Raw genomic sequence first — 24,204 nt, 5'->3', positions numbered from 1 at the left:
CTGCTCAGGCTGTTCCACCCACCCTCTGGGCCTGTCCACGCGCGCTCCTTTTACAGCACTGACGTCCTGCCCGCGTCTGTCCCCCTTCAGACGCTGCCCTAACTCAGCCCTCCCTGCATCCCTATTTGCGGCTTCCAAGAACACCGGAAAACTTGCCAAAACTTCAGAGAACTTCCTCTCGTCCTGTCTCAACCTCTTATTAAGTTACGTCTACAGCTCACTCTGTATCCAAAACACAGGCTCCTCTGAGATGTCAGTTGCGTGATGTCAATAACTGGAGGAGAGCAGCCCACACGGCACCCTCCTCTGACTCCACCCTGCCCGTTCTGCTGTGGAAAGTGTTGCGCCCTCCAAGTCCGGGGTTCTCATCCCACCCCTGCCACCAGCCAGCAGTGTGACCTGAGGAAGCTGCTTCACCTTCTCTGGATCTCAACGCCTCCTCGCTTATAAAACAGGGTGTCAGGGCACATGATCCTTGATATCCTTCCCAATTCTGTGATCCCGGAACACTTCCCTTCCAGCCAACACGCCCCTAACTGTGCCCCCAGCCGCCTCTTACACACACACACACCTGCACATGTACTCACTACGTCCGCTTCTCCACCGGGAGTCAGCTTACCCTCTCTGGTCACACACACACACACACACACACACACACACACACACACACACACTCAGAGTCACTCCCAAATGGCACAGGCAAGGCCCCTAAGGGGTCCTCCCTGAAGCAGAGCCCCCTGTGGGCAGATATCACCAAGGGTGCCTTGTCTGGGACACAGGCTTGTTCCTAAAGCTCCATGAATAAAGAAGCAGGCACAGCTGACCTATTCATAATCAGCATAAAAAATTGATTAGCCCTTTCCAGATTAAACATTATTGTTTCAACGAGGAACATAAATCAGGTGGACGTGGAGGGCTTGCCCCCCTCTACTGCCAAGGAGCGGTGTCAGGTAGACAGCAAGCAGGGCCAGTGGAAGGAGACGAGGGCCCCCCACCTGCACACACAGAAGGGTGGCTCCTTGTCCACAGGGGAGCTGGAAAGGAGAGCCCAACAGTGCCTGAACCCCGTCCCCAGGCTCCTCAGAGCACCCGCTGAGCCGTCACCTGATGGGGCTAGCCCGGGGCTGAAGGCAAAGGCGAGGACTGGAATGATGTCACAGGAGGGAGCTTGGCCCCCAGGAACCAGACTGCATCTCAGAGGCCCAACAGCACAGCCTTTTATTTTCTTTTTTATTTATTTATTTTATTTGGAGGCTAATTACTTTACAATATTGTAGTGGTTTTGGCCATACATTGGCATGAATCAGCCATGGGTGTACATGTGTCCCCCATCCTGAATCCCCCTCCCACCTCCCTGCCCATCCCATCCCTCAAGGTCATCCCAGTGCCCTGAGTGCCCTGTCTCATGCATCAAACCTGGACTGGCGATCTATTTCATACATGATAATATACATGTTTCAATGCTGTTCTCTCAAATCATCCCACCCTCACCTTCTCCCACAGAGTCCAACCAAGGAAACCAGAATTGAAAGAGACACGTGTACCTCAATGTTCACTGCAGCACTGTTTACAATAGCTAGGACATGGAAGCAACCTAGATGTCCGTCGGCAGACGAATGGATAAGAAAGCTGTGGTACATATACACAAAGGAGTATTACTCAGCTATTAAAAAGAATGCATTTGAATCAGTTCTAATGAGGTGGATGAAACTGGAGCCTATTATATGCAGTGAAGTAAGTCAGAAAGAAAAATACCAATACAGTATATTAATGCATATATATGGAATTTAGAAAGATAGTAACAATGACCCTATATGCAAGACAGCAAAAGAGACACAGATGTAAAGAAAGCAGGGCCTTGAACCAGCCCCTCTCCTCCTTGAAGCAGGCTGTGTAACTGAAGCGTGTGGGTCTCTGGAATCAGACACTGCTAAGGTTCAGTCACCAGTCGAGCCACTGTCCTGCTGTGTGACCCTCAGTTAAGTTACGGAGCATCTCTGAACCTCAGTGTCCACACCTGGGAAACATGGAAAGGGATACCCGCCCCGCTGAGCTGCTGTGAAGACTAAATGAGACCTTGGGCATCTGGAAACCTCCAACACGTGCCGAGGAAGGAGAAAACAAGCCCTTCATCAATACTCAGTTCCTTGACCTGCCAGGGTTCCCCATCTGCCTGCCCCAGCTCCCACTCAGCAGTGCTAGGAGAGGCCACCAAACGCCGGAATAGGAAACCTTGTGAAAAGCAGGGGGCTCCTTACAGAGAGCAAGGGAACTCAGGGGTTAGGAGCCTGGATTCTGCAGTCAGGCCGGCTTTGCTCCTGACTCTGCCTGATACTCTCTGTGTGACCCCAGGCATGTGGCTCAGCCTCTCTGGTCTTGGTTTGCTCCTCTGTGAAATGGGAATAACCGCACTTCCCCCTCCCAGGGCAGCTGTGAGGGTTGTAAGAGGTGATGTCTGCAAACTGTGCAAGGGTCCCACACACTCCCTCTGGTCTTTCCTCTGGTTCTGGCCTGACTGCCATTCTCCATATTTGCATCTGTGCTTGAGGACTCTGCCTCCAAAGCCACGGGCATTAATAGCCCTCAGGAGTAGCCCTCACTCAGGAAGTTAGCTGGTGCATAAACACGCTACCTTCTCCCTGGCTGTTGGGTGGGATAATTCTAAGGAGACTGTTTGGCACCATTTCCCAGCCTCCCCACAGAGTTAACCTTCATTCACCCACCGTGGCAGCTGGTTTAGAGCACACAGCCACCGCTGCCTTCTCTGCCCTGGGCCACACTCCCACTTCCCTACTTGGAAGCACCTGCTGTTTGTTCCTGTTGCTCAGTCACTCAGTTGTGTCCAACCCTTCTGCGACCCCATGGACTATAGCCCACCAGGCTCGCCTTTCCATGGAATTCTCCAGGCAGGAATACTGGAGTGAGGTTGCCATTTCCTTCTCTAGGGGATCTTCCTGACCCAGGGATTGAACCTGCATCTCCTTCTTAACAGGTGGATTCTTTACCACTAAACCACCTGGGAAGCCCAAGCATCTAAGCTTCCACAAAACCACTTGCCCTGGAACCCTTTTCTTGGAGTCATCTTCTGGGAGCCCCCAACCAGGATGAGCAGCTCTCGTTCCCTTAGCACTGGGCCAAAGTTGGCATTTACATTCTCTATGGGATGGGGCAGAACCTGGGACTCCTCCAAACCATCGCTTCTACGCTGGCTATCACCAGTAAAGACAGTTGTTGGGCTCACATGGAGACAGAAACTACTGCAATCACACCCACCTTGCCCGTGCCACCAATCCCAGCCCTGAGAGACGCAAGTAGGGACCCACTTTCCACAGGAAGGGGACAAAAGGCCACAGTTGCATTCAAGGAGAAGATGAGGGCCCTGCAGTCCCTCCAGCAGCCCCAGAGGACATGAGGTGTCAGCTGTCCAGGCAGCTCCTTCAAGGGCAGAGACTATGGCACTCATCCTCTGGCCTGTAGCCATCTGACTCACTGTTCAGCTGAGGGCACTTGCTCGGAGCTGCAGGAGGATGGGATGGTGAGGGAAGAACGTGGCCCTGCCTCAGCCCCAGGAGACAGCTAAAACAGGCTGGTGGCTCAGCAGTAAAGAATCCGCCTACCAATGCAGGAGACACAGGTTTGATCCCTGGGTCAGGAAGATCCCCTGGAGAAGGGAATGGCAACCCACTCCAGTATTCTTGCCTGGAGGATTCCATGAACAGAGGAGCCTGGCAGGCTACAGTCCGTGGGGTCGCAAGGAGTCAGACACGACTGAGTGATTAAACATCAAGGAGAGTTCACCTCTGTTAGGCATGAATGACGGACAGAGTCCCTGCCCCATCCCAAGGTTCCTGCCTTGGGCCACTCCATCCATCTTGCACTGTTGACTGACTCTGCCTGAAATGTTTTTTTCATTAGTCATGGGAGCTTGCATAACACATGTGCATACACATGCCTGCATGCACACATGCGCGTGCACACACACACACACACACACACTTAGCTGATTTGATATAACATTACTCCTAAGAGCCGGAACCTGGGGCCACTCCCTGAAGCTTACATACCCAAGCCCATTCTAACACCTATTCTAATGTCCTCCAGGAACCAGCTCCTCTTCAGGGCTAGCAGCTAGAAGGCAGGAGGGGCAGGGCCTTAGGCAACAGAGTACCAAACCTTCCTCTGCTTCCTTTAGCTTTGTGATCTGGATGTTTCTTAACCTTCTAGGGCCTCTGCTGCCTCATATGCAAAACTGGAATGGTAAAACCTACAAACCTTGCAGAATGACTGTAAGGGTTAGAAATAAAACCTACAAAACATCCGTCCAAGATATACTACATCGCAAGTACCAAATACCCAGAAACTACCGTTATCATCCACTGACATGAACATCTCTGGTTCTGTTGGCCTTCCCCTCTTCTTCATGCCTTTGTATGCCTTGCCCCTTCCACCCGACCCCAACTGTATTGGGGTTTGAATGGGGGCGGGGGGAGTGACATCTCACAGACCCACCTCCTCTGACCACAGTGACTGGTCTGTAGGGAATGGATGCCGTGTTTGCTTCCTAGGGCTACCACACCAAATCACTACTGACTGGGTGTCTTACTGCTGCTGCTGCTGCTGCTGCTAAGTCGCTTCAGTCATGTCCGACTCTGTGCGACCCCATAGACAGAAGCCCACCAGGCTCCCCTGTCCCTGGGATTCTCCAGGCAAGAACACTGGAGTGGGTTGCCATTTCCTTCTCCAGTGCATGAAAGTGAAGAGTGAAAGGGAAGTCGCTCAGTCGTGTCTGACTCTTAGCGACCCCATGGACTGCAGCCTACCAGGCTCCTCCATCCATGGGATTTTCCAGGCAAGAGTACAGGAGTGGGGTGCCATTGCCTTCTCTGGACTGGGTGTCTTAGAACAATACAAATGTATTGTTTCACGGTTCTGGCAACTAGAAGCCTGGAATCAAGGTGATGGCAGGCCTGCATTCCCTCTGCAGGTTCTAAGGGAGAATGCTTTCTTGCATCTTCTTGGCTTCTGCTGGCGTCCCGCAATCTTCCGAGTCTCTCAGTTCATCATCATTACATCACTCAGATCTCTGCTCCCACTGTCTCATGGCCTTCTTAAAAGGACAGACCAGTCACTGCAGCCCACCCTAAGCCAGTATAAACTCATCTCAGGTTGCCTGCTTACATCTGCAAAACCTCATCTCACAGTCTGAGGTTCCAGATAGACCTGAGTTGTGGGGGTCGATGGGGAACACTTTATTTTGTAAAGTGAAACTAGAAGAGGACAGAGTCTCTCCTGGGGCCACAGCTGGGAAGAGGTGAGGCCAAGAGAGGCTGGTGGCCAGTGGTCATGGAGGGAACCACGAGTGAAGCTGACCTTCATTCACGAAGGTCATGAAGGTCACTTAGGAAGAAGTTGAGAGACAGAGAGGAGAGTCCGGGAAGAGCTCCCGGAAGGCACAGTTCCACTCCAACCCTTGCTAAGATGTGGTTCCATGGGCCAAGACATCTGCCTTTTTGCCTCCGCTAGTTCAAGTTGGGATTCTGATCCTCACAGCCAACACACCACCGATAATGAGTTGATTTGTGTCCAAATATCCATGTGTTAGCCTCCAGCGCTTAGGACATGAACTTGCTTGCAAACAGGGTCCTTGCAGATGTAATTAGTTGAGATGAGATCATGGTGGCATAGGCTGGCCCCCTGATCCAACAGGACTGCATTTATGAAAACTGGAAATTCAGACACAGATACACACACACAGAGGAAGAACGCCAGGTGAGGGTGAAGGCAGAAATCAGGGTGATGCTTCTATAAGCCAAGGAAATCCACAGACTGTCTGCAAACCTCCAGAAGCGAGAGAAGAGGCACGCAACAGGGCCTCCCCGACGCCCACAGGTGAGCCATCCCTGCCGACACCGCGATCTTGGACTTCCAGCCACCAGAACTATATAACAACAGATTTCTGTTGCATAAGCCACCTGACCTCTGTACTTCATTACAACAGCTTTTGCAAACTGACAGACCCTCAGCCAAGTTCCCTGTCATTCCAGCCCTCCTGGCCTGCTCTCAGTGGGAAACAAGCTGAGGTCAGCCCCAGCCACCACACCACCCAGCTCCTCATGCTCTTATATCTCCCTCCTTAAATCTTCCTCATCCTGTGAGGGCCAGTTCATGGCCCACCTCATCCAAGAACCCCCTTCTGAACTTGCCCCACAAAGTGAAAAGTGAAAGTGAAAGTCGCTCTGTCGTGTCCGACTCTTTGTTACCCCATGGACTGTACAGTCCATGGAATTCTCCAGGCCAGAATACTGGAGTGAGTAGCCTTTCCCTTCTCCAGGGGATCTTTCCAACCCAGGGACCGAACCCAGGTCCTTCTGCATTACAGGTGGATTCTTTACCAGCTGAGCCACAAGGGAAGCCTAAGAATATTGGAGTGTGTAGCCTATCCCTTCTCCAGCAGATCTTCCCAACCCAGGTCTCACACATTGCAGGGGGATTCTTAACCAGCTGAGCCACAAGGGAAGCCTAAGAATATTGGAGTGTGTAGCCTATCCCTTCTCCAGCAGATCTTCCGGACCCCAGGAATCAAACCAGGGTCTGCTGCATTGCAGGCGGATTCTTTACCACCTGAGCCCTGCATTTCTCCTGCATCAGCCCCACAGCTGAGCACTTAATTCTTCTCTAATTATGCCCCCTGTGGACTGTTCTGTCTGCCTGGTTTTGGGGGTATGGAAAGGAGGGACGTGGCTTTGACGCTTTCTGTATCCTCCACAGCCCTGACACAGAGGTAAGAGCTATCAGTCACTCAACAAACCTGTATTTTCTGGGCGAGCAAAGTATCAGTCTGTGAATGTGGCCACCATGAGCTGAGGCTCTCTCTTCACAGAACAGCCTGGGCACAGCAGCTCAGCAGAGGATGTGGGCATCCCTGCATGCCAGATGCCAGGGACGGGCACCACCCCAAGCCTGGACTGTGGGCTGAGGGCAAACTGGTGAGCAAATGGGTAGAATCGCCTCAAACCACAGATGGGGCTGACAGAAGGATACAAAGAACAGAATCCCATCCCCTTGGGGGGTGAACTTAGGGTCATCCAGCCTCCTCGAAGTCCACAGGGGACTCCACGGTCCCAAGCAGGGTGGAAGCTACCTGAGGCCCTCTGGGTTTCGCTGAGAACAAGAATGGCCTCGTTTCCCGTGCCAGCCCCCATCTTCCGGGCACAAAGCTTCCAGCCCCGAACAGAAGAGTCTGGGAGGACGAGCCCTGGGTTAGGGGTTGGGAGACCCAGGTTCCACTCCTGCCTTTACCACCAAGCAACTGTGCCACTCTGGGCAAGTTACTTCCCCTCTCTGAGCCTCAGTTTCCTCACCTGCAAAAAAAAAAACAAAAAACAAAACCAGGCTTGGACAAGATGATTTCAAAATCCATATAACCCATGAGTTAGTGACACTCTGGGATAACTGCTGTCTAAAGCAGCTGCCTCCGGTCAGCGAGGGCTCAATGAGAAGATACAGCATTTGTCAAACCCCAGGAAGATCCGGGCACCCAGGTGAGGGGATGGATATAAAGTGAGGATCCTGTCTTACTGCTTTGTTTCTTCCTCACAACCCCACACACAACAACCACAGCTAACAGCTGCTGGGACTCACGATAAGCTGGGCACTGCATTTTAGATGGTCTAGCCTTTCAATCCTCATCACAGCCCTGTTAATGCAAAGGTTCTATTATCATTCCTGTTTACAGATGAGGAAACTAAAGTTCAGGGGAAAAAAAAAAAAACCAATGAGGGACTTCCCTGGTGGGCCCGGGGCTAAGACTCTGAGCTCCCAATGCAGGGGGCCCAGGTCCCATCCCTGGTCAGGGAACTAGATCCCGCACGCCGCAACTAAGACTAGGTGCAGACAAATAAATGAATGAAATAAATAGAGCTTTTTTTTAAAGAAAGAACTAACGCTATAGTGAGAATATGATAGATTCAGGGTCTGGGCAAAGCCTGCTGAATCCAGAGCCTGTTTTATTAACCTTTATGCCATGCTGCCTCAGAAATGATCCTTTTGCTCCTTCCAAACCCTGGCCTCCCATCAGCCCATCATTTAAATAGCCCCAGACACACCCTCATACAGCACTCTACAGGCTTGTACAGGAACATCCCAGGGAACAGTGGGACCAAGACCGAGGCAGGGCAGAGCTGGCCTCCCTGAGAACCCCAGGCCCCGCAACCCCGAGCCATGATGCCCTGCCTCTGATGGAGTGTCTTGGCGCATGTTATAACCCATTATTAAGCACCTTCTGTGTGCTGGGCATGGACAGCATCCTGAGGAAACCCCAAGACGAGGGGGAAGGGACCTGCCATCCCAGGAACATAAACTGCCCTCTGAGACAACCAGACCACCAGGCCGAAAGAGAAGGCCAGCCTGTTCAAGGGGACAGGGGCATCTGAAATAGCTCAGAAGTCAACCCAACCACATCACAACACCTACTATGTGCAGAGCCCACACTAGGCCCCACTGGGGATAAGATGGGGAGGCAACCAATCTTAACACAACAGACAACTGCCTAAGAGTGGCACTGGAGTAGGGAAACACAAAAGAGCCATTAATCCTGACTGGGGGGGTACCTGGGGAGGCCCAGGGGGACCACTTCACCAGACACTGCACCTCAGTTTCCCAGCTGTAAAGCGAGGAATACCAGTACCCATCTCAGAGAGTTCTAGTGAGAAGTGAGTTGATCCATGTGAAAGCTCTACAGTAATGCCTGACGCCTGACAGGCATTCACGGTGTGTGTGTGTGTGTGTCTGTGTCTGTATGTGTGTGTCTGTCTGTCTGTGTATGTGTCCATCTATATGTGTGTCTATGTGTTTGTGTCTATGTGTGTGTCTGTGTCAGTATGTGTGTGTGTCTATGCATGTGTCCATCTGTGTGTATGTCTGTGTGTGTCCGTGTGTGTGTGTCTATGTGTGTGTGTCTGTGTCAGTATGTGTCTGTGCATGTGTCCATATGTGTATGTGTCAGTATGTGTGTGTGTGTGTGTCCATCTGTGTATGTGTCAGTATGTGTGTGTTTTTTGCATGTGTCCATCTGTGTGTGTCTGTGTGTGTCCATCTGTGTGTGTCTATGTGTTTGTGTCTATGTGTGTGTCTGTGTCAGTATGTGTGTGTGTCTGTGCATGTGTCCATCTGTGTGTATGTCTGTGTGTGTCCGTGTGTGTGTGTCTATGTGTGTGTGTCTGTGTCAGTATGTGTCTGTGCATGTGTCCATCTGTGTATGTGTCAGTATGTGTGTGTTTTTTGCATGTGTCCATCTGTGTGTGTCTGTGTGTGTCCATCTGTGTCTATGTGTGTGTGTCCATCTGTGCGTGTGTCTATGTGTATGTGTCTCCATGTGTGTGTGTGTGTGTGTGTGGTGTTGCTGTCGTCGCAGTAGCAGCGGCAGTGGTGGTGAGAGGGGGAGCTTAGAGGAGGAGAAAGCCTGAGGAACAAGGAGGGACGAGAGGGGGGCCTGAGGAGCAGAGGCCGGCTGGCGGGAGACACCCGAGCGGTCAGGGCGCTTGTGTGAGGCTGCGGAGGACGGGGGCGCGAGGGGGCGCCCCGCTGCCCGGGGCCTCGGTGCCCAGGAGGGAGGGGGCCGCGGCCCGGCTGTGCGGGTCCACCAGGCGGGACGGGCGCCCCCGCCCAGGGGAAGGGCGCGGGCCCGGGGCGGGCGGGGAGAGCAGGCGGCGCCTCAGTCCCGGGACTAAGGGCGCGCCGTCCGTCCGCTGACAGGGACACTGCCTGCCATCCATCTCCCGCTCGTTAAATTACCAACCCAAATCTCTCTCCCGTAATTGATAAAAATCTCCTTTGGATGTTCGGCATTATTGGGGGAAAAAATGTTTTTCTATTTTTCATTATGTGTTTTTAATATAAATGCGTTTTTTATTGAGAGCTGCTGGGAAGGCTGGAGGAGCCCAAGTCGGCGGAGAGGGTCGTCTCCCCGCTCGGCACACCGGGTCCTGCCCGCACTCCAGCGCCTTCTGCTCCCCTCCCAGAAGCCTGGGGGAGGCGGGGCACTGTCTGGGGAGACCCAGAATAAACTCCAAGGCTCTTCTGAAGACCAAAAGAAGCAGGTCTACAGACAGCTGCAGCCCTCGTGCCCAGCTCCAGGCCAGCAGAGCAGCCCTGGGGGTGGTATAAAGGCCGAGCCCACCTTGGCCCGCCCCCTACCGGGGTGTATAAAAACCAGGCAGGAGCCCCCCCCACCCCACCCTGAGGGCGGGGACCCCGGGGCTGACACAGAGGAGAGCTCCATCAAAAGTATGAGGGAAGTCAGAGAAGCACAGGGAGGAGTTGGATCGGCATTGGAAAGAAGGCAGCGGAGAACACTGGACCACAGAGGCGGCTGTCATCGAGGAGGAAAGCTTCCACAGGCCCCGGGGTAGGCGCAATCCCCCTGCAGCCTGTCCTCTACACTCTTCTCCAGCCCCAGTTCAACCCGGAGCATGTTTGTCACCCACCCCATACCCAACTCCTCCAGGACAAGGGAAGTTGAGTCCAGCTGCCATCCCTCAGGTGAGGCAGGCACGAGGGGCCCTAGTGAGAGAGTCAATTCCTAGGCAGGTTGATGAGAAGTCTGGGGTCCCAGAGGAGGAGAGAGAGGTCTGGGGGTCTCAAGGACGAGGAAACGACAAAGTTTTTCTTTTCCTCTACATTCCTTAGTCTGAGTCACATAAAAGAGTTTTTCTTCTTTAAGCCTGGAACTGATGATTACACAACTGTTTAAACTCTGTACTAGGGATTATATAACAATAATGTATCCTGCTTGAGGACAGTTTCTCCTTCCTGAAAACCTTCTGACTAATCCTGATATGTTCAGTCAGTTTAGTTCAGTCGCTCAGTCCTGTCTGACTCTGTGACCGCATGGACTGCAGCACACCAGGCCTCCCTGTCCATCACTAACTCCCGTTGTTTACTCAAAACCATGTCCATCGAGTCCGTGATGCCATCCAACCATCTCATCCTCTGTCGTCCCCTTCTCCTCCTGCCCTCAATCTTTCCCAGCATCAGGGTCTTTTCAAATGAGTCAGCTCTGCACATCAGGTGGCCCAAGTACTGGAGTTTCAGCTTCAACATCAGTCCTTCCAATGAACACTCAGGACTGATCTCCTTTAGGATGGACTGGTTGGATCACCTTGCAGTCCAAGGGACTCTCAAGAGTCTTCTCCAACACCACAGTTCAAACGCATCAATTCTTCGGCGCTCAGCCTGATATCTTAGAATGTATATTATGGGAGTGGGTCTGGTAGGATCTTTCTATTGTTAAGTTCTAACCCTGTTATCCTAAAATGTAAGTGTGGGAGTGGGTCTGGTAAAATTCTTTTGATTTATTGTAATAACCAATTAAAAAAGGATATAGCTCCCTTGCTCACACTAGCAAGGGGGGCACGCTCCGCCCCCCTTCCAGTGTCTGTGTCAGAAGCTTTCTCTGCCCCTTTTTCTCATTAATAAAACTCTGCTACACAAAAGCTCTGGAGTGATCAAGCCTGGTCCCTGGTCCTGAAGCTAAATCTTCTTCTTTGGATATCGCAAATCCGACATTGTTCACCGTCAGCTGTCACTAGACACAACACAGCCACCAGCTCCCTGACCCTGGACACCCATGGCTCTATCCCATCTGTGGAGTCAGTCCAAGACCACACCGCAGGCGCTGCTGAGTAGCCTCAGGAAAGTGCCCAGTGAGCCACTGGCAGCCTCCCAGGGCGGAAGGAGGCTCTCAAGAAGCCCGGGGGACAGGCTCCAAGGCAGCCTGAGGGAGGCTTCCACCAGTGAGGGCTGCGGCTGGCCACTAGATGGAACACTGGGTACCAGTGGGAGGGGATGGGGAGGGAAAGGCCCATTCTTCTAGAAAAATAGCATCGGGGACAGAGAACCATAGTCTTATATCAGAAAACATGGTTAAAGACCCAACTCCACCATTTCAAGTCCCTCAGGACCTTGGTTCCTCACACACCGAAGGCATCCAGCACAACACAGAAGTGGTAGCTCATGTTTGCTGGCCACCTGCTCTGTGCCAGACGTTGGCTCCACGCTCCACATTCATTGATTCATTTCATCCCTGCAGCAAGCTGAGGAGGTAAGGTACCATCATTAACTCCATTGTACTAAAGAGGAACCTGAGGGACAGAGAAGATAAGTTGCTTGTCCGAGGTCTCGAAGTTGCTCACTCGTGTCCGACTCTTTGTGACCCCATGGACTGCAGCCTACCAGGCTCCCCCGTCCATGGGATTTTCCAGGCAAGAATGCTGGAATGGGTTGCCATTGCCTTCTCCAGGAGATCTTCCCAACCCAGGGATTGAACCCAGGTCTTCCACATTGTAGGCAGATGCTTTATCATCTGAGCCACCAGGGAAGTCCTGGTTATGAGGCCAATAAAGCCAACAGGCAGCTTCTGGCTCCTGCCCACCTCAAAGGCTCAATATAGGAGCTTGACGGCCACGTGAAAGCAAGACCCAGCTGGGGCACCTTGTCCTCGTTCTCACAAAGTTCTCTGCACGCCAGCATGAGGTCCTGAATGCAAACGTGCGGAAATGATAAGGGTCACCCCAAAGTTGGCCACTCCCTCTGCAAGTCCCCTCCCCCGGCCCCTCCCCCACCACCCACCCAAGCCTCTGCCCCAGTCTCTGCGCTGTGCCCACCTGGGGCTCCACTCACCAGGAACCTCTCACATGGGCCAAGAGCACCCTGCCCTCACCTCCCCCCGTCTGCTTTTGCCTCCGCTGCCCCTCTTGTCAGCAGGGCCTTCTCTCTGCCACCCCCACCACTCAATAAACAAATGATGTTCTTGGGAGCAGGGCTTCTTTCCCTCCTTTCTGACCTTTTGCTGACACCTGAAACTCACCCTGCACCTATTATCTGTAGGTGCGTGTGAAACAATGAGAGGTGCGTTTCCCCAACTGAATTGCAATGGTTCTTGTCTGCATCCTCACAGCCACTCAGGTTGGATGGTCCCTCAGAAACATTTGAGCACTTGTCCCTGGGTGCCACAAGGGGGTTACAAAACCAGGTCAAGTCTAGAAACCCCACCCCATGGAAGCTCAGGAGGGAAAAGACTGATAAAATGTGTTTTGGAGGACAGAAGCCAAACCCCAAGCCTTCAGCACCAGCACAAACACAGCCCTTCACAAAGGTGTTTCTGAACTCTGGCCCCTGACCTAATTTCCTTTCGTTTTTCATCGAGTTCCAGAGTTGGGAAGAACATCATCTGATACAGCTATGTTCCAGCACAACAGACGAAACTGGATCTCTCACTGAAATGTATCATAAGGAGACTGGACTTGTCCATGTGTGTTCCAGGAGGGGGGAGAGATGTGTGTGTGTGTGTGTGCACAACCAAAGATAACTGTACCAGTGCAGCTGAAAATTCTCTTATCTCTTCCTGAGTCCCACTGTGACTCCTGCCCCCAAGCTCTCCACCCACCTCAAACCTCCAGCCTCACCTCCCCCACCTCATCTCCCATGTTATTAAGGAAATTCAGCTCCACTCCATTCCTCTTTGTTGAGAACCTCTCCAAGCCCTCCTATTTCAGGCTCACCTTATGAAAAGAACATCCAAAGACCTTTAGTAATGTAACCTCAGCCCCAGCTTTACACCTCGGCCCCGCGAGTCACCAGGCTGAACTCCCTCTGCCAGTCAGCAAGACTTCACCATGCACTCCCCTGTGTTTTATGCTTTCCACAGCCTGCATCTTCGGCCCATTTCATTAACTGGTGACCCCCTCCTCCAACCTCCACCTCCCCCAACCCCACCCATCTTTGAGAACCTAGATGAGACACAATGGGCTGCAGAAAGCTTCCACCCACCCAAATGTAATATCTCTCTCCCTCGCCATCTCCTCCCCCTCCCCACAGGACCAGGTATTACAGCAATGGGTGTACCTCCTGTTGACCCTAGACTATACGGGCCAGAAGGAAGGTTTTACCCATGTTGACTGTAGCTACAACTTCCAGCTCTGTACCTTTCCCCCTAAATACCAGCTGCTTAGACAACAGACAGAATGAAAAAAAAAAAAATATATATATATATAGAGAGAGAGAGAGAGAGGATAGTCAAGGAAAAGGTGTTGAACCACAGAACTGAATGTTGTTAGAGCCTACAGGGGCCTTAGAGAACTCCTACTCCAAATGAAGAAGCTCTAAGGATGGGTTGGTGGTCAGCACGAAGAACCCGGCCAGGTCCTCCAGCATAGCGCCAAGAGCTCCTGAAACCCAGGGTGGTCAACAGTCTCATAACTTAAGCTTGCGTCTGCCCCATTCAGAGTACAGAGCTGTCAGCCCCGCTCCACAGCAGGGACCATGCCCAGGAGTAGAAAGAACCAGAGTCTCATCCAGCCGTCAGGGCTCCCTTCGTAAGGAGCAAAGGACTTCAACAGCCCTCCCGGACACTCAAGCTCAGGCGCCATCTGCTGGTCAGGATCAGCACTGCGCCTGGACCCGCCGCCCCAAGGGTGGTCAGGAGACAAGACTGAGACCAACCCCAACCCACTCCAGATTCAAGTCACTTCCAGGCAGAAGCAATGACCCCACCTCCTAGAGCTCTTACTGCTGACTGCTCAACCTGTCGTGCAAGACGTAAGCCTAACATTCAAAATAAAAGGAAAAAAGTAAGCTTCTTTTTGGTAAGGATAGAAACTCCTAAGGCACAGACACATAAAAAAGTGATTCCTAAAGGGTTTCTGCCAAACAGAAGTTCTGCTACATAGGAGACAAAGCACTGGCCAGAAGATCAAAACATCTGAGGTCTCATCCCACCCCTCACATGCCGCTCCCTTAGCTACATGGTCCCCCCACTAGCAGCACCCCACCTCCCGAAAGAGGCCAGTCCCTACGCCGGGAATGGGATCACTTCACCTGCTCTCACCTCGACACTGACGGCACTGCCTGCTGTCCAGGGATGTGAACTGATCTAACACCAAACGTACATCACAGAGTCCAGAAGAGCTGCAACCTCACCCTCACGCCCCAGGCTGGGGACATCCCCTCAGGGCCAGTGCTATCCTCCAGGGACAGGAATCAGTCTGAGAGCGCTAAGGGCTCTGCTCACAAGGCAGACACGGAGCCAGTCAGGGCAGGCTGGGGCACACCAGCCTCTAACTCCTCTTTGGTCACCCCTCTCCTCTCAGTGTGAGATTTAGGGGCAGCCACGTGACCGATCTTTGGGGCTTCTCTGGTGGCTCAGTGGTAAAGAATCCACCTGCCAATGCAGGAGACATGGGTTCCATCCCTGGGTCCGGAAGATCCCCCTGGAAAAGGAAATGGCAACCCACTTAAGTAGTCTTGCCTGGAAAATTCCATGGACAGAAGAGCTTGGCAGGCTACAGTCTATGGGACCACAAAGAGCAACTGAGCAACTGAACACGTGTGCAGTCTTTGAGCTCCAGGTGACCTCAGGGTCCACCCGAGGACTCGGACCTAGGAAGAAGACAGTGATGCACGGCAGACTCAGCTTCCTTTAACCGCTCCTGGAACCAGGGATGAAATGGAGGGTCCCGGGGTGGGCGTGGTGCTCAGGATTAGAGGAGCCAGCTTAAACGTCTTCCTGGGAGGATGGGGGGTGCGGGGAAGGCTGCTCCCCAAGAAGTGTCACGGGAGGAGCTGGGGGAGGAGGGAAGGGTAGAGTGAGTGACTTTCCCCGCCCTCACTCCCCGACACCCGCCTACCCTGCTTCCCACGCGGCCCCCTTTCCCCTCCCTCCGCCCACAGGCTAAGAAAGTGTGGAACCGGGAACAAATGCCATCTTCCCGGCAGGGAGGGGGAGGAAGGGGTGAGGCAAGACTTTGACTGTGCGTCTGTGGGGGCCGGGGTAAGAACCCTGAGGCTTCTGAGCTTCCCAGCCAGGAGGGACATGCCCTCCAAGCCATGGCCTTGACATTAGTCTCCTTCTCTCAGCAGGCTCATGACCAGCTGTGGGGCAGGAGACACAGGCCACCAGGCTCAGGATGGCTTGGCTGGGCGAGGGGGTTGCCAAGAGAAGGGGCCCTGAAGACGCAGGCAGCGTCTCCCAACTGCAGACACCCTGCAGCCAGCTGGGCGGGCAGGCACACGATGACTGCTGATGCCCCGAACTTCCCGTCTCGCTCCACCCTGGCCTGGAGGAAAGCCGCTGCCCTGCTCTCGCCTCCCCCTCCAGCTCCAAGGGTTAAGCTGCTGCCTTCTCTTCCTGCCTCCACCCCCGCTGAGCTGCCACAGTGCCCAGCAATGGTGCACTTCACACTGCTATTACAGTGACTTATTTAGTGTTCATTTGGGGGTGCATCTCAATGCTGTAGGAAGCAGGAGGCCAACCGTCTTGGCAAGAAACAGGCACACGAAGGCTGAGCCACGCTGCTGCCGTCCCCCCGGCCTGCGGCCCCTCCATCCTCACCCCACTCTGCCCAGCCTGTGGCCTGCTCCTGACTCAGCCCTAAATCAGGTCTACTCTTCACTCAATCTTCCACCCCCGCCCCATCCCCTTGGAGGAGATGTTCCTCCATAGGAAGGAAGTCCACAGAGGTGTCTATGCTCAGAACCATTATACCAAACAAATTCTAGTGCTGCTGAGAAAGTTCTAGGACCTACAGCAGATTTCCCAACCTGGGGATCTGGCCAAAGGGACTGAGAACCCCCAGGGAATTTGACTTCGGAGGCCAGTGGGATTTGATTACAAAATGTACACAGGACTGGGGAGACAGGCTCTTGGAGGGCACAAACAAAACCTTGTGGGCACCAGGGCCCAGGAGAAAGGAGCCCTCCTGGGTGATCCAGTGCCCATGCCTCTCCCAGAGAGTCCAATAATGAGGCCAAGCCAGGCCAGGCCATCAGTGAGGAGTGGGACTTCTCTGGAGGGATGCCAGGCATGTGATGCCAGCTCTACATTAAGGGACCGACAGTCAGGGCCAGCTGCACGCAAATCAGCAGAAACGGAACAACTGAGCTTTATGACCCTCTGCCCCAACTCTCCGCCTGGCCCTCAGTGGCCTAAGGAAACTGTCACTTATCCATCATTGGTTCATTAAACAAACACCGGCACCCCTGATACACCACGTACTATTCTGGAACTGCAGACAGGAATAAAAGGACCACCATGGTGTTCATCCCCAGACTTCACAATTTGTGGTGAAACTACCTAGACACAACTAACCAACCCACGAGAAGAACAAGTGGAGGGAGCAAAGGTGTGCAGATGGTCAGAGAAGACTTCATGGGAGAGCTGGGATTTGGCCAGGACCCCCAGCATCTAGCACAGTGCCTGGCATTTGGTAGACAGACAGACAGATGAGCCAGTGGCCTAGGAACACAAGGAATGACTGACAGGGAGAGGGTGGAGTAAAGAGACTCCAAGCAGACGAAGACCATGGCAAGCTGAAAGTGGGTGGGGTGGATCTCGAAAGCCCAGCTAAAGATTTTATTTGGGGAAATTGGGAAGTATCAGAGGTAATAAAATAATTTCAGGAAAGGCGTCAGCTGATCTAGGCTTGACATTTAAGATTATTTTGCTCAGAAAAATCCTAGAAGATCCAAAGGATTCTCTCTCTAAGAGGAGAATTGCAGGGACTTCCCTGGCGGACCAGGGGCTAAAACTCCATACTTCTAATGCAGAGGGTATGGCTTTGATCCCTGGTTAGGGAACTAAGATCCCATATGCTCTGCTTCATAGACAAAAAAAAAAAAAATTAATTAAAAAAGGGAAAAAAGAAATAAAAATAATTTTTTAAAAAAAGGAGAATTTCAAATGTAATAGGTGAAGGGAGAAAAGCTTTACTGAATAGAGTTCTCTTAGGTACCATGAAATTCTAGCACATAGTCCGTAAGCCTGGGCCTGCTCTGTAGATCCTTGCAGATGGCTGTTCCAACCACCCCCTCCCCAGAATCACGATGAGTGGATCAGGCCAACAAGGATCCACACCACTGGGCCCAGTCTGGGTTCCACACATCCCGCAGGTCACTGGCGTGAGTCCAAAGGAGCGTGACCAGGGCCACATACAGAATGGCCCTCAGCCCCTTTGTCTGTGGCTCCAGGGTCAGAATGAAGATCAGAGACGTTTGAGGAAGCAGGCATCAGCCCTCAGGAGGAAGCACTTATTACAATTAGAGATGACTGATAATAGAGCAGACCACATCAGGCAGCCCATAAGAGAATAAGCTTCCTGTCACTGGAGGCAATCAAGCAGAGGCCCAGCGATGTCCCAGAAGCCACTGCACTGAATGATTAGGACAGCTCACTGATAGAGCAGGGCGCCGGAACTGTGTACTAACAGTCCCCTTGGACACTTTACCTGATCACTCTAAGCCTCCATCCCTCATCCACCAAACAGGCTTATTGATAGTGTGTGTCTTGTAGGTTTGCCATAAGGACTAAGTGAAATAACGTGTGGGAAACAACAGAGCTTGGAGCACACAGTAAACTCTCAACAACTGACAGCAACTATTAGATTGAAGGGTATGAATCGTACTAGGTTACAGGTCGAAAACAGTCTAAACATATAACTATTTCATATGGTCCAAGTAATATATTTACTGAGGGCCACTCAGGTTCCTTCTAACCTCTCTGATTTCACACTGAAAGTTTCCGTGCTCCCCACCTCTGTTGGATCCCCAGGGCCTGGGGCCAAGCCAAGAACTCTGCAGGGTCTTTCTGGAAACACACTGTACAGGAAGGGACCCACCCCTCCCGGCGGAGGCGGGTACCTCTTTGCCCAGGTCCTCGCGGATGACCTGGCGGACTTCCTTCATGCTGCTCTGCGGGGCCTGGCTGTGTAGCACCTTCAGCGTGCTGGTGTACTCCTCCGGCAGCAGGTAGTCCAGAGCCCCCAGGTGCTGGCCCACCTTGATGAACGTGCCCCGGTTGGCACAGCAGAGCTCACAGAGGCGCCTGGCAGAGCGGAGGTGCACCTGCAGGGAGACAGACGGGGCCAGAGAGACGTGAGTGCCCATTGCCCACTGGGCGCACTTCTCTTTTCCTGCCCGCTCTGCGTGGATACCCTGATTCACCCCCCAGTGCACATGCACATGTACTTGCACATGCACACACACCCCATCATTCACCTTCAGTCTCCTGGTACACACACACACACACACACACACACCATCATTCACCTTCAGTCTCCTGGTACACACACACACACCCATCATTCACTTTCAGTCTCCTGGTACACACACACACACGCACACCATCATTCACCATCAGTCTCCTGGTACACACACACACACACACACACACCATCATTCACCTTCAGTCTCCTGGTACACACACACACACACACACACACACCCCCCATCATTCACCTTCAGTCTCCTGGTACACACACACACACACACACACACACCATCATTCACCTTCAGTCTCCTGGTACACACACACACACACACACACACACCATCATTCACCTTCAGTCTCCTGGTACACACACACACCCCATCATTCACCTTCAGTCTCCTGGTACACACACACACACAGACACCACCCCCATCATTCACCTTCAGTCTCCTGGTACACACACACACACACACACACACACACACACCATCATTCACCTTCAGTCTCCTGGTACACACACACACACATCCCATCATTCACCTTCAGCCTCCTGGTACACACACACACACACACACACCCCATCATTCACCTCAGTCTCCTGGTACACACACACACACACACACACCCCCCATCATTCACCTTCAGTCTCCTGGTACACACACACACACACACACACACACACCATCATTCACCTTCAGTCTCCTGGTACACACACACACACACACACACACACACACATCCCATCATTCACCTTCAGCCTCCTGGTACACACACACACACACACACACACACACACCATCATTCACCTTCAGTCTCCTGGTACACACACACACACACACACACCCCATCATTCACCTTCAGCCTCCTGGTACACACACACACACAATCCCATCATTCACCTTCAGTCTCTTGGTATACACACACCCCAACATTCACCTTCAGCCTTCTGGTACACAAACACCCCATCATTCACTTTGAGTCTCCTGGTACACATACACACACACACACACCCCATCATTCACCTTCAGTCTCCTGGTACACACACACCCCAACATTCACCTTCAGTCTCCTGGTACACATACCCCCCCATCATTCACCTTCCGTCTCCTGGTATACACACATACACACCCCCCATCATTCACCTTCAGTCTCCTGGTACACACACACACACCCCATCAATTCACCTTCAGTCTCCTGGTACACACACACATACACACACCCCATCATTCACCTTCAGTCTCCTGGTACACACACACACACACACCCCATCATTCACCTTCAGTCTCCTGGTACACACACACACACACACACACACCCCATCATTCACCTTCAGTCTCCTGGTACACACACACACACACACACACACACCCCATCATTCACCTTCAGTCTCCTGGTACACACACACCCCATCATTCACCTTCAGTCTCCTGGTACACACACACACACACACACACACCCCATCATTCACCTTCAGTCTCCTGGTACACACACACCCCATCATTCACCTTCAGTCTCCTGGTACACACACACCCCATCATTCACCTTCAGTCTCCTGGTACACACACACCCCATCATTCACCTTCAGTCTCCTGGTACACACACACCCCATCATTCACCTTCAGTCTCCTGGTACACACACACCCCATCATTCACCTTCAGTCTCCTGGTACACACACACCCCATCATTCACCTTCAGTCTCCTGGTACACACACACCCCATCATTCACCTTCAGTCTCCTGGTACACACACACCCCATCATTCACCTTCAGTCTCCTGGTACACACACACCCCATCATTCACCTTCAGTCTCCTGGTACACACACACCCCATCATTCACCTTCAGTCTCCTGGTACACACACACATACACACACCCCATCATTCACCTTCAGTCTCCTGGTACACACACACACACACACACATACCCCATCATTCACCTTCAGTCTCCTGGTACACACACACACTCACATACCCCATCATTCACCTTCAGTCTCCTGGTACACACACACACACACACACACACACCCCATCATTCACCTTCAGTCTCCTGGTACACACACACCCCATCATTCACCTTCAGTCTCCTGGTACACACACACACACACACACACACACCCCATCATTCACCTTCAGTCTCCTGGTACACACACACCCCATCATTCACCTTCAGTCTCCTGGTACACACACACCCCATCATTCACCTTCAGTCTCCTGGTACACACACACCCCATCATTCACCTTCAGTCTCCTGGTACACACACACCCCATCATTCACCTTCAGTCTCCTGGTACACACACACCCCATCATTCACCTTCAGTCTCCTGGTACACACACACCCCATCATTCACCTTCAGTCTCCTGGTACACACACACCCCATCATTCACCTTCAGTCTCCTGGTACACACACACCCCATCATTCACCTTCAGTCTCCTGGTACACACACACCCCATCATTCACCTTCAGTCTCCTGGTACACACACACCCCATCATTCACCTTCAGTCTCCTGGTACACACACACCCCATCATTCACCTTCAGTCTCCTGGTACACACACACCCCATCATTCACCTTCAGTCTCCTGGTACACACACACATACACACACACACCCCATCATTCACCTTCAGTCTCTTGGTACACATACACACACAGACACCACCCCATCATTCACCTTCAGTCTTCTGGTACCCAGACCAGTCAATTCCAACCTCCAACTGCAGCCAGCCTCCAGACATGGCCCAACGTGGCCTGACACTCCTGATCGCCTTTCCTTTAAAACTTACCTGGTCTGAGTCCCACTCCCACGGAAACAAGCATGTGTAAGGTTTTCAACTAGTTCTGAGACATTTATGATTCATTCAAGGATATGCTAAGTTCACGCATTTGCCACCCACCCCTCAGCCATACTAATGACACTGTCTGTTTGGAGGTCTACAATTTTCAAAGATGCCAAAGTCATTATTTTTTTAATTCTTCCAGCAATTTAGGGAAGCAAGTACAGGTGTCTTTAAGGACAAGAAACTCAGATGTTTTGATTATAGAAAAAGCTAATAAATGTCAAAGCAAGGTCTAGAAAGCACTTCAGTCCCAGGGCTCTTTAACTCAGCAGACTTTAGCCGGGATCTCCTGTTAACTGGAAGAAAACGTCACAGCAGGGCATTAGGCACATAGGGTGGGCAGCAGGCCAGGCGGTGCAAGACAGGCCAGCCTTAACTCCCCTCCTGATGCCCACCTATCCCTCTGGAGTGGGATGTGGCCCCCACCCGCCCCCAGGCTGCACATCCCCAGTCACCACCCCAACTCTGCTGAGGATCTTGGAATTTTGAGGGTCCTGCCTTCCTGGAGCTACAGTTCCTGAACAGGATGGAGCCATGGGCACAAACAGAAGACAAGGGAGGCCCAGGGCTCTGTGGGAACCTGGTACCCTCTTCCTCCTGTAAGTCAACCAGGAGAGTGAATATTTATGATGGACTTACACTCTCAAGTGCTACGAAGGATGCTCACATAATTAAGAGCATGTTGGAGGCAAGAAACCAGGTGAAGAGTTAAATAACGGTAGGCAACAAAGATGGAAGAAATGTTCAAAGATTCTACATGATTAGTTGCCAAGTGAACCACACAGAAAACTGTTACTGTAAGAATTAAAAAGAGAATGCTGCAGCCCCAAATACCCTGGTCCCAGCAGCCAGGGAGCCCACCTACCCGCTCCGTCTATAGCAAAGGGATGCCCCGGACCCCAGGCACTCGGAGGCTGTCCTTAGGCCCTGCCAATCCACCCTTCCTTGCCACATGCTATGATACTGCACTGACCCTGTGCCACTTCTCCTGTGTCAGATGGGTCACTATTAGGCTTGGTCAACAGCGGGGCTTGGGGGGCGGGGGTGGACATTGCAAGACCACAGCAGCACAAGGAGGCTCCCTACCGGCCCCACTGGGCGGCTTCCAGCTCATCAGCCAGCAGGACAGGGGTTTAGGGACCTGCCGGTGGCCCTCATGGACCAGCCCACCCTCACTACCTAGTGGGCCCCTTCTGTGGACCAACTCAGGCCCATATGCTCCAGCAAGTGCTCTGACCGCCCAGCAGGCAGCTCCCAAACACTAGTTCTAGGTCGTCTTCTCCTACAAATCTCTCTGCCACAGGGCACGCTGTGACCATGGCCCATGTCTCCTTGTCTCCAGGGCAGCCTGGGATCCCAGCCTTGGAGGCCCCCAGCCAAGTCTTCAGGTCTGTTCTTGTTCACCACCCCGATCCTAGAGGGAGCAGGTGCTTTATGCATTTACTACCTCTGTCCCCTTAGATTCTTCTACTACTGCTTTTAGGAGTTAACTACCTTTTCCTAATTAATACGTTTTTACATTTAAATTACAAATATGGGGACGTCTCTGGTGGCCCAGTGGCTGAGACTCCAAGATCCCCATGCAAGGAGCCTGGGTTCAATCCCTCATTGGGGAACCAGATCCCATATACCACAACTGAAAGATTTCACGTGCTGCTATTAAGACCCAGCGCAGCCAAATACATAATTATTGGGACTTCCCTGGGTGGTCCAGTGATTGGGATTCTGCCTTCCAATGCAGAGGACACAGGTTCAGTCCCTGGTCAGGGGTCTAGATCCCACATGCTACGTGGTGCAGCCAATAATTAAATAAAAATTTTAAATAAATAAATATTTTTTTTTGCGGGGAGCGAGCTCCGCCTCTGGCAAAGGTCATGAGGAAGGAGGCTTGGCATACGCAAAGGCGGGATCAAGCCTCAGGAGTCTCCCTGGAAATTCTCGAGCAATCTACCCCCAAAACCAGAGTCTGCCTACTTTCTGCTTTGTGCTTTCACCTACACCTCTGACTTTACGGGGGGCTGTCCCCCACTACCTCTCTGAAAAAAGTTAGCTTACAGCTCCAGTTAATAATTCCTGGGTGTGACAGTGTTTAACCTACAAACTCCTTTGGAAATCCTCTAGCCTGCCTGAATAGGTTTTTCCGGCCACATGTGATTGTTCAGAGCCTCCCAACTGAGAGAGGCAGGAGATGTTCTAAACTGTGTAAACACAGATTCTTTTGAGTAGTTAAAAGATTGATTAGAAATTGTATTGGTGAAGGGATTTTCACTTGTTGAGCCAATGTTTGCTGCTAAGTTTCCATATCCCTTACCTGCTGTGTCCCTGGCA

General features: G+C 52.2%; 1 protein-coding gene across 4 annotated transcripts in view; it reads right to left on the bottom strand.

Annotated features, from left to right (window-relative positions):
- The window catches only part of ADCK1 (aarF domain containing kinase 1), a 139,855-nt gene that overhangs the window by 55,996 nt on the left and 59,655 nt on the right, over window positions 1–24,204 (bottom strand). For all 4 annotated transcript variants that reach the window (XM_070797925.1, XM_070797926.1, XM_070797927.1 and 1 more), the window contains one exon: window positions 18,691–18,894. In XM_070797925.1, coding sequence (XP_070654026.1) covers window positions 18,691–18,894 — 204 coding nt within the window. The remainder of the gene's footprint in view (window positions 1–18,690; window positions 18,895–24,204) is intronic.

The sequence above is a fragment of the Bos indicus genome, chromosome 10 (assembly GCF_029378745.1).
Source record: "Bos indicus isolate NIAB-ARS_2022 breed Sahiwal x Tharparkar chromosome 10, NIAB-ARS_B.indTharparkar_mat_pri_1.0, whole genome shotgun sequence".
NCBI lineage: Eukaryota > Metazoa > Chordata > Mammalia > Artiodactyla > Bovidae > Bos > Bos indicus.
Note: the sequence above shows the minus strand (reverse complement) of the source record. Positions and strands in the feature narration are given on the sequence as shown.